At 42.7% G+C, this 12,714-nt stretch overlaps 2 protein-coding genes across 4 annotated transcripts in view; one reads left to right on the top strand and one right to left on the bottom strand.

Annotated features, from left to right (window-relative positions):
- Positions 1 to 12,714, top strand: part of LOC147028405 (uncharacterized) — a 44,127-nt gene that overhangs the window by 27,735 nt on the left and 3,678 nt on the right. The window contains exons 3-6 of one of the 3 annotated variants that reach the window (XM_085878770.1): positions 3,962 to 4,096; positions 5,272 to 5,386; positions 5,604 to 5,638; positions 12,426 to 12,489. The gene's annotated coding sequence lies outside the window, so the exon portion shown is untranslated. Of the gene's footprint in view, positions 1 to 182; positions 396 to 3,961; positions 4,097 to 5,271; positions 5,387 to 5,603; positions 5,639 to 12,425; positions 12,490 to 12,714 lie in introns of all 3 variants that reach the window. The other 2 variants (XM_085878768.1, XM_085878769.1) reach the window with 2 other exon arrangements.
- LOC147028406 (ankyrin repeat and SOCS box protein 5-like) lies at positions 1,894 to 6,513 on the bottom strand. Its single transcript, XM_085878772.1, has 4 exons — positions 5,933 to 6,513; positions 5,450 to 5,629; positions 3,965 to 4,168; positions 1,894 to 3,292 (listed from the first exon to the last, which is right to left on the bottom strand). The coding sequence occupies exons 1-4, from the start codon at positions 6,051 to 6,053 to the stop codon at positions 3,153 to 3,155; spliced, it is 645 nt and encodes a 214-aa protein (XP_085734898.1). The 5' UTR covers positions 6,054 to 6,513; the 3' UTR covers positions 1,894 to 3,152.

Here is a 12,714-nt window from a genome sequence, read left to right as displayed (position 1 = left end):
AGGGCGTATGGTACTGTGGAAGGAAATCAATTAATTCTGCTCTTATAATTGTATAAAATGAGTTCCAGATATATGCACATGATTGAATAGCTTTTATATTCTGGTTTTAACTTGTGCTTTTAAAAAAAAAGTATATTGTTGCTTCCAGACAGCTGTTTTTCTTTCATGGTGTTATCTCAAAGGCTAGGAATTTTATCAACCCTGGGAAAGTGCTGGAGTGGATGCTCGCTGAGGCTGTTATTTGGTTTGAGGCCTTGGGCAAGCTACTTACCACAGCTGTTTCTTTGTTCAATCATCTCACTCTCTGCTGGAATCACCTGAAACCTTACACAATTATGGGTGTATCAAGAGACTTGAGAGGTGGGGCGGAGAACCAAAGGGCGTACATTCGCAAGGTAAGGAAAGGTGAGTGGCAGGGACAGTTTGTGGCAGTTCGAGATGAGTTCAAACAGATCTCAAAGGGGAGTGGAACTCAAGCAGAGACATTAGGACAGAGCAGCTGGGTGGGCGAGATGCTCCATGAAGTCCAATGAATGGACATTGTAGAGACGGAATTCAGCAACGCCGCACAAGCGTGCAGACCCTGAGAGACTGTGGGGCCTGGGCGAGACACCGCCAGATGCATCTCTTCCCACTAAAGGCTTTGCCGTTCTAGTTTCCCCTTTGAACCACTGGCACAGACACCACACAGGCATCGCTTGGGGATCACGTTTGTCTTTCTTCGTGTTGTGACCTCAAGTCTTCGTCGTGTGAATGCTGTAAGATACCGTGTAAGCCGTCAAGATATTGTGGGCATGTGGGATTTATATGGTGTATGAGGAATTGTAATACATGTGCCTTTCTTTTCTTGTTCTCCTTAACTCTCATCTCCTCACTTAACTCTCATCTCCTCACTAAACCTGTTTACCACCATTGGACTGTCTGCCTGGTGCACGGTTCAATTTGGAACAATAACCGCAGCATAATTTAAACTCAAGACCATTGGAAATTTGGTGCAAAACCCTCATTAGGAGGTTGTAACATCACCTGTACGATTCCTCGGGGCTCGCTCGGCCCCAAATCCTATTAAATGCGGAAATTGCCATAGGCGGAAGATCTCCTTAGAGTTTGTGTATGTCAGAAACTGAAGCAGAGATCTGTTCAAGTTTCCCGGTGGATGGTCTCTCTGGACAATCTGTCAATAAATTGGTGATCATTTGTCCCAGTAGGTCTGACCAGATGTCCACCCCACTGTCACAGTACTGCACCTTGATCTACGGAAGATACCGCATCAGCGGCAAATCAGCCCATAATGCTACCAGCAACCCCTTGTATGCACGAATGAATGAATTAGCCTACTTGTATTATGTAACCATAGGTTAAGTGTGCAGCATGGCAGAGTCGTGTGGGTAATCTATGAGGAAACGCACAGGGTTGTAAGTGCATGCTGGTTGAACCACTGCAACACAGATGGTATGGTTTTGGGGAAGTTGGGGGGGGTGGGTGGGTGGGGAAGAGGGGGTTAGCCTGTGTTACATAGCCACTTCAAATATTTTGCCATACAGTACTTACTCTTTGCTGTATTATTATATGCAATCAAGGCAAGCAGGTTAAGGCTAACCCCTGCTTTAGCAGGGAAAATGGCCTTAAAATGCTTGTTGTGTTGTAAGGCAAGCAGGTGAAAGGATTCAAGATTCCCCTCTTTATTTTAGCTGAGGCTCACTTTGGCCATTAGTTGTTTCTTCACCAAGACGAGTCCAATTTTATATTAACTAGGGTTTCAAGGGGTATGATGGTCTTGGCGTTGGAGGCACAAGTGTAATCCCAGAGGTTTTGGGTGAAAAGCTTTGTTCAGGATGTGGATTCCAAACATGCTGCATAACCATTAATAAACATGACACATAGATACAATGGTGAGTTCTTCATCTTTCACCAACTACATTTATTTAATTACCTAAGGCAGATATCCGAAAAGAAAAACAAATTAAAAATCTCAAATGAAAGGTCACCAGTAAAGCCTGCAGATGCTTGACAGGGCAAGTAGTGGGCTATTCAACAAAAAGGGTCTCTGAGTTAAGTGTCCTATGAAGGATTAATGAAGAAGCTGGAAATAGTTTGTATTGTCATAGTAAATATCAAGCAGAGCACACGAAATTTTAACTAGATCAATTGGTTATGCAAGACCACATGCTGGTAGTCTGTGCCAGAGGAGAAAGCTATTTCTCTTTGCACGTTGGACCACCGGATGTACTTTTATTCCCACTCACATATGTCAATTACTTCTCTTGCTAAAAAGGCAAAGATTGCTCAAACAAAGTCTATTTGCACTAAAAAAAAGGAAAAGATTCCTCAGACAAAGAATATTACATTAAAAAGGCTCAAACATATATTATATTGCTCAAACATAGACAAGGCAAAGATTGTTGAAACAGGTTATTGCACTAAACAAAGGAAAGATTGCTCAAACAAAGACTATTACACGAAAAAAAAAAACAACGATTTTTTAAACAGACAACATTGCTGAAATAAAGACTATTGCACAAAATAAGCTAAAGATTGCTCAAATGAAGACGATTACACTAAACAAGGCAAATATTGCTCAAACTGACTATTGCACAAAACAAGGTAAAGATTGCTCAAATAAAGACGATTACACTAAACAAGGCAAATATTGCTCAAACTGACTATTGCACAAAACAAGGTAAAGATTGCTCAAATAAAGACGATTACACTAAACAAGGCAAATATTGCTCAAACTGACTATTGCACAAAACAAGGTAAAGATTGCTCAAATAAAGACGATTACACTAAACAAGGCAAATATTGCTCAAACAGACTATTTCACAAAACAAGGAAGATATTGCTCAAATAAAGACAATGACAATAAACAAGGCAAGTTTTGGTCAAACAAAGACTATTACAATAAACAAGGCAAAGATTGCTCAAACAAAGACGATTGCACTAAAACGAGCAAAGTTTGCTCAAACAGAGATGAATGCATGAAACGAGGCAATGATTGATTGCTCAGACTATTGTGTGAAACAAAGCAAAGATTGTTCAAAACAAGGCAAGGATTGCTCAAACAAAGACTTTTGCACTAAACAAGGCAGTGCTCAAACAAAGGCCATTGTCCTCAAAACAACATGTTTGAAAATCTTCCAAGTGTAACTGCTTCAGCATTTTTCACAGTCCCTGAATAGCAAGAAGTCAATGAGTAGAGTGGGTAGAGGTAGTGTATGTAAAACATTCAGGTGGTTCCATCCAAGGTGGCATCGAATTGCCAGACGACAAAGCTGAGTGAGATCTTGAGGCCCTGAGAAGACAAGGGATATGTATGATCGGAATTGAATAGCACACCATTATAAGCCTCGATCCAATCATCTTAAAGATGTAGTTGGCACAATGTATTTATATGGCTTCCAAGCGATGGCAGGGTCTGGATAGAACACCGACTGTTTTTTTTTTATATACAAAAAGAGATTTCCCAACAATACGCAACACTAACAATAGTCATGAGTCATGGACCTCAAGTGCTGATGAGCTCGCTGATGATTATGTGGGTGCTGATGAGCAGGGATAGGCGAACAAACTCACCACTATGATATAGCCATGCATATATGGCTGCTTGTAACCTCCTATATTATGTGGAAGTGGGGATCTGGCTCAATAAGAAACATCACATTAATGGAAAAGAGTTTAAAAGCATGTTCACAAAAATGAGTCTCACATATGAATCATGCCAAAGACGGTTTCAATATCTCTCTGGATTTTCTTGTTTGCATCATTTATATCGTGTGTGTCTCTTTGTGTGTGTGTGTGTGTGTGTGTGTGTGTGTGTGTGTGTGTGTGTGTGTGTGTGTGTGTGTTTTTACACATATGTACTTGTGTCACAATGCCACCTCATTCAAAAACATTTGGTGGAAAGTTGATCATACACGCTTGTTGTCCATTTTGCTCTCAAATTGTCACCGACTGTTTAAAGAACCTTTTGGCAGAAGAAGAGCATGAATGGCCGAGTGGAGTGGTACAAGGTCAACCGGTCGCTGTCCTTGCGAATCCTCCGCCCTCGGATCCGCTCCAAAGTGCAGCAAAATGGTGGGAAGACCCAGGTCACAAGGTGAGGCGAGTGCATGACGTGCGGCGGCGTGCAGAGGTGATTCGTCACTGTTCCCTTGGTGTACAGACGCACCTGGCATGGCATGCATAAAATAAATGATTTTGCTTTTCAAAATAAACCGCTCGGCGAAGGAGATTAGAGTTGTTTATTTGAAACTGCGCGTGTTTATGTTTATTCCTATTTTGTACACTTCGAACATTTATGGAATATTGGTGTATCCTTCATTGCAATTTTTACAGAAAAGTTTTTTTTCTCTCTTAATACTCCCAACCGAACATAGCACTCTGCTCTGTCGTGGGAAACATTTACTTTCGGCCTGTTCGAAGATTTCATAATCGCAGATGCTCTGGCAGTCGTATTAAATTGTTTAAGGCAAAGTTTCATTGTGGACTTTGTACAAGGAGGGTGCTGGTGGAGGAGGGGTGGGGGACGGGGGAGGGTGAGGGTGAAAGTGGGAAAAAAAATATATATATATATATATATATATATATATATATATATATATATATATATATATATATATATATATATATATATATATACATATATACAGGGGGCTGCAAAAGTAGGTATACAGTAATGAAAAACAAAACGTGCACACAAAACTTATTTTATTGATTATAATTATACAAGCATATCAATAATAACATACCAATAATAAACATATCAATAATAAACATATTCATCCCTCAAATGTTCAAATTAAATGAATTCTAGTATTAAATGAATCCCAGCACCACTATTATAATACTGGTAATACTGGTATAATCCTTACAGTATACCTACTTTTGCAGCCCCCGTATATATTCTGCCATTTTACGTATGCTATAAATAGATGGCCCTTTATTATTATTTCCTTTATTTTAAACAGTTTTTTATTTGCAAAGCACTTGCACACATACTGCAATAAGCTACTGGTTCATATTGCGTACCATCAAACATGATTGCTTTAAAAAGGGAGTATTTGCTGTATCATTCTCTTCCAACCGGAGCATATTCCATGATTAACGTTTTATCATGATGGAGAAGGTAAAGGTCGGAGTAAGGTGCAAGCATTTCTCCATTTCCACATGGGCTGGGCCTGTCTGTACCCATTCAAGTTGACCTGGGTTGGAAGCATATCTACTCACCCACTGACCTGAGCCCTCAAGTGTACAAAGTGCCATTTCCCTCAGGATATGGATCATGATGAACATTGGAGGCTTAGGGACATTCAAGATGGAAGCAAACGAGTTGGATTTGAAGCACAGTTACCCGAAATGAATGCATCTGGTGCACAGAGCCATATATGTGTGTTTTGTATTTTTAATTGATCTCAAATTTTCTCAGATAATATTGCAAAAGTAATCGTACCAGCATGCAGGAGCACACGTGCAGCCTCCAGGTGTCCGTGTACAACTGCTGCATAGAGTGCTGTGCTTTGCATATTTGTACATTGTATTTGATTCTCATCTTCACTATTGCTCCCCATTCTTCCTTCTTTGTCCGGATCAACACCTGCGCCCAGCAATGCCATGAGACAACCCGTGTGTCCTGCACACAGTGAGTACATAGATCAATGACACTGACGATGACCACTCAAGTGGTGAAATCAAAACATTTTGATATCATAAAGTACACCTCCTCCAAGTGGTTGAGGTGTTTGTCATGTTGTGTCAATCAACAACTCAAATCATTCCATGATGTCCTTTAGTGGAGAATAAAAACACCATTGCTACTGGTCTGGCCAACACCTAATCCACTTTCAATGGTTGATTATAAGCACTTAAAATTGCACAAGTGAGCAAACCTATCCTGTAAAATGATATATACATACACACACATGAAAACATATACCGGGCATAGTGGCGTGCGCCTTTAATCCGGCTACTCGGAGGCTTGGGTTGGAGGATCGCTTGAGGACGGGAGCTCTGCGCTGCGCCATGCTATGAGAGGGTGTAGGGCATCTCGGAATCATGGCGAAACACAATCCTTATCCCTGTGTCGTAAGAGGCGACCAGGGTTGCGTCAGGAAGGGCATCCGGCGTAAAACCTATGCCAAATCAGTATGCGGATCATAATGGATGATCCACTGTGGCGACCCCTAACGGGAGCAGCCGAAAGATGAACAACATAAATAATTTATACATGTATACCAGCGTTTCTCAACCGGGGGCCCGTGGCCCCCCAAGGGGGCCATCGGCCTTCGACCGGGGGGCCATGAGCGGACGCCGAAAAACTGCAATTCAGAATGCAGAAGCTTGTAATGTACAATTAAGGTGACGAGTCTCCGGTCATAGTGTCAAAGTAAAAAGGGTAGATGAGTTTAGCCACGATTTTAAAAGAGAAGGCGGAGCCCACAGAGCATTCATAGTAAACCAATGTTTATAAAAACGTTAGAATTTTGTTTTTTTCAATTTTTTTCTCAGATGTCGAGTGTTAGAAAAAGGAATGACGGCTATGTCAAGTTTGGATTCACGAATGTCAGTCGAGATGACGTGGACTGCACGCAATGTCTGCACTGCTCGGTCGTGATGTCAAATGCGTCACTACGTCCTTCCAAACTTTCAAACCATCGCGACAAGATGCATCCCGGAAGGAAGGAAGATAATATCAACGCTCTGTCTGCGAAATGATCACGATATGACCGTGAAGCGACACTTCCCAAATTTGGATTCCAGCCACAAGAAAAACCTGCTCTTCAATCCAGCGACGAAGTGGCATACCGAATTGTGAAGTGCAAGAAGCCGTACACTATTGCTGGGGACCTTATCAAGCCATGTACAGAGAAAATGGTGGAATTGATGATCGGACCAGAGGCGAAAAAGAAGATCCAGCAAGTTTCGCTCTCTAATGACACGATCCGACGACGGATTGACGACATGGCCGCTGATGTGTGCCATCAAGGTTGCTCCGAAATCAAACAAAGCACGCTCCAGGCTAGCCTTCAATTCGACGAGTCTACCAACACCGCCCTGGAGAGCCAGTTGATCGCCTTCGCTCGCTATGAGAGAAAGGGAAAGATGAAGGAAGAGTTATTGTTCTGCAATACCCTACCAACCACAATGACAGCAGCAGATATCAAAGCTATTGTGGACTCTTTTTTTTTTTTTTGAAGCTAATGGACTCGGTTGGCAGAATTTCAAGCACATTTGTACTGATGGTGCCCCAGCGATGCTCGGCGTCAAAGGAGGGTTCGTCACACTTGTGAAGAACGAATGGCCCCATGTGACGTCCTCCCACTGTTCGCTACACCGATACGCTCTTGCGTCAAAGACTCTTCCGCCGCGTTTGCTGGAAGTCATGGACGTCGCGGTCAAAGTGATCAACTTCATTCGTGCGAAGGCCAAAAACATCGGCTCTTCCAACTCCTGGCCAACGAAATGGGAGCGGAACATGTTGGACTTCTGTTCCACACCAAAGTCCGTTGGCTATCGAGGGGGAAATGCCTCTCTCGGCTGTATGAACTCCGGGTTGAGGTGGAAATCTTCCTGCGAGACAACAAAAACAACCTCCATGTCCACTTCGACAATGAAGAGTTCGTCATGATGCTCACCTCCCTGGCCGATATATTCGGCCGACTCAACGAAATGAACCAGTCCTTGCAAGGCCGTGATGTGACAGTCAGTGACGTTCAAGACAAGTTTGCCGGACTGTCTGCTGGAATGGAAGTCTGGCAGGCACGAATCAAGGCCGGGTCCACTGCCTCGTTTCCTTTCTTGGACGAGCACCTGCAGACGCAGAGGATTGAGCTTCCCGTCGGCATCAAAGATTGCATCACTAGACATCTCGACAATCTCTCCGCCGAGTTCAAATCGTATTTCGACGATGCACCGTTGGATGTTCCGCCGTGGCACAAAGACCCGTTTAACGCCAAAATTGAACCTACTGAAGACGAAGCAGAGGAGCTGGCAGAGTTGAAGGTTTCAAAAGCAATGAAGCTGGTCTTCAGTAACAAAGAAGACCTCTCCACCTTCTGGTTGTCTGTTCAGGATGCGTATCCACTACTCAGCAAGAAGGCATCCATAATGCTCATTCAATTCGCCACAACATATCTTTGCGAATCTGGATTTTCTGACCTTGCGACCATTATAACGAAGTCCACAAACCGTCTTGACTTTGGGAACGATATTCGCCTTGCTGTGTCCAAGACGGAGCCGCACATAAGAGGCCTCGTCAGACAAGCCCAACAGCAAGTGTCTCATTGATTGTATTGCTTAGAAAAATGTTTACTTTGATTTATCTTTTAAGACTGAGTAAATAAATTTCATAAAATGAAATCTGCATCTTTTATTGAAGGGCAGGGGACCACGAATGTTAAGCGACTCGGTAGGGGGGCCATGGGCCATCAAAGGTTGAGAAACGCTGATGTGTATATATATATATATATATATATATATATATATACATATATACATATATATATATATATATATATATATATATATATATATATATATATATATACTGTTACGGCTGTGGAAATTCGCTTCGTCCTTTCCTTTGTTGAATCTCCATCTTGCATCACGTAAGGGATTGGTAGTGGTTTTAGACACCCAGTAAATAATCTGAACCGTCGAGGTCGGCGATAACTCCGCTCGGTTATCCCTGCAGCATGGAACAAGCCGCTCAAGCGTTTTGTAACCGGAGTCGACCTGCGGCGTGGTACAACTCCTCGGTACGCTACCCGTGCGGGTACATAGGTGTATCGACATTCGGCGATTCACCCTATTTCGCGCGGGTAGAATGCGGACTGGGTTGTGGTGAGGTTAAACACCCACCCGTGGCTAGCTCCTTGGCGGTAGTTCCAAGAGGTTCATGACTGAATTGTCCGTTCCGGTGGGTGACGCGTCGCGATTTGAGTTACGTGGCCGATCGCACGCCGGGCGGGCCAGAATTCGTAACAATACATATATATATATATATATATATATATATATATATATATATATATATATATACATATATATATATACATATATATATATACATATATATATATACATTATATATATATATACACATATATATACATATATATACATATATACATATATATATATATATATACATATTGTTACGAATTTCGGTCCGCCCGGAGTGCGATCGGCCATGTAACTCAAATCGCGAGCGCGTCGCCCACCGGAATGGACAATTCAGTCGTGACCCTCCTTGGGACTACCGCCAGGAGCTAGTCACGGGTGGGTCTCTCGACACCACCACAATCGTGCCCATCGGCCACCCACGCAGGATAGGGTTGTTCGCCAAACTCGACCTATCTAAGTACCTGCGCGGGTAGTTAACCGGGCGATCGTACCTCGCCGCTGGCCGGCCTAGGACACGAACCGCTTAAGCGGTCCGTTCCGTGCTTCAGTGATAACCGAGCGGTGTTATCGCCGGCCCCGACGGACGTGATTATTTACCGGGTGCTTACACCCCTCTACCAATTCCTTCCGTGATGCAAGATGGAACTTTCAAACAAGGGAAAGGACGCAACGAAACGGGGAACAGTTCAACAAGCACATTTATTGCACACTCAGATAAGCACGTATTTTACAGCCATACAGTAATTCAGGCACATATACAGTGAAAGCAATGAAAGCAAGAATTACAACCGAATAAAGTCTTTATTCGCACGCACACTTAGACAGTTTTACTTACAAGATGGCGCCACTACATGCATTTACAAAAAAGCAAAGGAAAAAGCCACCCTCAAAGGCAAGGGTGGCAGACAGGTTCGTGGACCAAATGTGCGTGGAACCTGGATGAGCGGCCAGGTCCACGAGACTGAAGGGTCTTACCCGCGCCCTCGTGGCGCGATGGCGGGCAAGCCGCAATGTCAGCGTAGCTGCGCCTGGCTTCATGCCCCTGGTGTGGCCGGTGAGCTCTCTTCGGCGTTCGGCCCCCGTCTGCCTTTCCCGTCTGCTTCGAGCTCCGTCTCCCGACTTAACTGCCCCGCCGACACTGCACTCGACTTGACTGCCCCGTCTCCCGACATTCCAGACTGCTACTCCACCGACTCCAGACTTGACTGCCACACTGCTGCTGCCACTCCACTGCTCCCACTTGACTGTCGCGAGCTGCGTTGTGCTCGCGCTTATATAGGCCGAGGGAGGGGCGTATATGCAAATTTGTGGATCACAGCGGGTTCGGAGGCAGGGCCACACCACCCGATGCTTAGCCATTGGATGGATGAAAAGTGGGCGTGAGTCATTGCTGATCCGCTTTTCGAGGTGAAAGGAACTCATTCACAACCCATGGCCCGACTTTTGGTGGAAAGGCGAAGGTGGTGGGAGTTTGCTGCGGTGGTTTGGGAAGGGTGTTGGTGGTGGTGATTTGGTTGCTAGCGGGCGTCGTTTGAGAATGGCGGTGAAGCGATGTTTGCGGGGTGGAGTTGTGGAGGTAAAGAGGCGAAGGTGGTGGTGTTTGAGTTGTAGTTGTTTGGGGATGATGTTGGTGGTGGCGATTTGGTTTTGGGGGTCCAAAATAATGATAGAGAAAAGAAAAACGGCTATCTCAAAGGATCGCAGTCCGGTGAACATGCAAATTCCCTCTAAACAACGGTGGGGAAATCTAACTACACAATTACTTATCGTCATAACTGATCTCAGGACCCTTTATGGTGGTCTGCGAATTTCCACAGCCGTAACAATATATATATATATATATATATATATATATATATATATATATATATATATATATATATATATATATATATATATATATATATATATATATATATATATATGAGGCCCCGCGAGGAGGAGTAATGTAAGCGACATTTTTAAATGATAAGGTGATGATAGGCTCGGATGATAGGGTAAGGGTTAAAATAGTGCTATATTATGGTTGGGCATACAACCATACTTTTTTTGAAAGGAGTGTTTTTATGGCCAAATTTCACGCTGATCACGAATCCGTTGAACTTTTTGACAGAGGATGATGTCTTCGGTTGGTAAAATGCAAAAAATCAAAATGGCCGCCAAATTTACCCACTTTTCAGGTAAAATTTGATAATTATGGCTTACTAGTGCATGTAATATTAGGGTTGGGCACACATAGACTTTTTCTCTGTTGTCCCGTTAAAAGGAGTGTTTTTTTATGGCCATTTTTCATGCTGATCAAGAATCCGTTGAAATTTTTGACCAAGGATGATGTCTTAATAATAATATTACATGCCCTAGTAAGCCATAATTATCAAATTTTACCTGAAAAGTGGGTAAATTTGGTGGCCATTTTGATTTTTTGCATTTTACCAACCTAAAACATCATCCTCGGTCAAAATTTTCAACGGATTCTTGATCAGCGTGAAAAATGGCCATAAAAAACACTCTTTCAACGGGACAACAGAGAAAAAGTCTGTGTGCCCAACCCTAGCTATATGGCATTAACTCCAAAATGGCCGATGTGTCCCTTACATCACTCCTCGCGGCACCTCATATATATATATATATATATATATATATATATATATATATATATATATATATATATATATATATATATATATATATATATATACTGTTTCTCACAATGCTAGTAAATCAAAATGATTAATAGTATCAGCCATTCAATCAATGGACCAGACACTTTACAGAGTGTTGGTGCAACCAAAGTAGTCTCTTGGTGAGGGTTGTGCTGGGTGGTTTACCATTGCCTTCCCAGCAGTCAGTCAGGGCAGGATTTTGTAATTTGGGTCCAGGGTGTCAGCGTAAACTCGCCTACTCTTTGCGAAAGACATTATGGAATCTTTAACTTCCACCAATGACTATAGTGCTGGCAGATAGGTTCTCCAGCTGAGCATCTTTCTGAAGGACAACACACATTGATGACTCACCCTACATGTGAAACATCAGGATGAGTTTATAGCTGGGTTAGAATTCGAACCCAGGCTAAACAGCTCAGAGTTGATTCTGCATGCCTCTTGGTCGAGACCAACATGCCAGTCCTGATTCATATATCCTCCAGAAAATCACAAATTAGTGTGAAGAGCTCCACACCACAAATGAAGTATTGATGAGTGTCAGGTGATTTGATGATTTTACATCATTGAAAGTAACTGAAGCATGAAGATGAAGCCATTTGGTGCATTAAGCTCATATTACCGCTACATCCCCATCACCTGATGGAAATATGATGTGAATACGATATGAGATACAAACACTTAACGAGGTAAATATGATTCCTTAAAGTGGAACCTAAATGGTCAGACCACCTCAGCATTAATCTATCCCTTGACACCCTAGAAAATAGATATGATGTGTCTTTTTCCGATTTCTGAATTATAAAGTTGGTAAATTTGCAATTGATAGTCTAAATCGTCTTCTTCTTCCTCCTCCTTCTTCAGATTAGCTGTAACATCGCACTGGAAGTAGACCAACATATCCGTACTGTCTCCGGGTTACATCGCGGTATGATTAACTCAAACGGCAAATAATTTTTGATTTTACACAAATATGCCGAGTCGATGCATGCTTGTGTAGTAATACAAACCGAGATGGTTTCATGCTACACCGATGGCCGAAAGACCCTAAGTTTACCAAAAATTGGACAAGGCTTGTCAAAAATATCCGAGTGTGGATCAGGCCTTCAAAATGTTCACTTTTTTGCTTGTAACTTGTCACAAAGAACTGTTA

The sequence above is a fragment of the Eptatretus burgeri genome, chromosome 4 (assembly GCF_056783735.1).
Source record: "Eptatretus burgeri isolate ZD-2024b chromosome 4, Ebu_testis_v1, whole genome shotgun sequence".
NCBI classification, from domain to species: domain Eukaryota; kingdom Metazoa; phylum Chordata; class Myxini; order Myxiniformes; family Myxinidae; genus Eptatretus; species Eptatretus burgeri.
This window is presented reverse-complemented; position numbering and strand designations above follow the sequence as displayed.

Excerpts from the sequence above, each read along its gene's own strand:
- LOC147028406 (XM_085878772.1), bottom strand. The coding sequence starts at position 6,053 with ATGATTCCGAGATGCCCTACACCCTCTCATAGCATGGCGCAGCGCAGA. Across the intron at positions 5,630-5,932 it reads GGCGCACGCCACTATGCCCG|GACACACGGGTTGTCTCATG; the intron begins GTATATGTTTTC and ends CACTGTGTGCAG. Across the intron at positions 3,293-3,964 it reads TGCTCTTCTTCTGCCAAAAG|GGCCTCAAGATCTCACTCAG; the intron begins GTTCTTTAAACA and ends TTGTCTTCTCAG.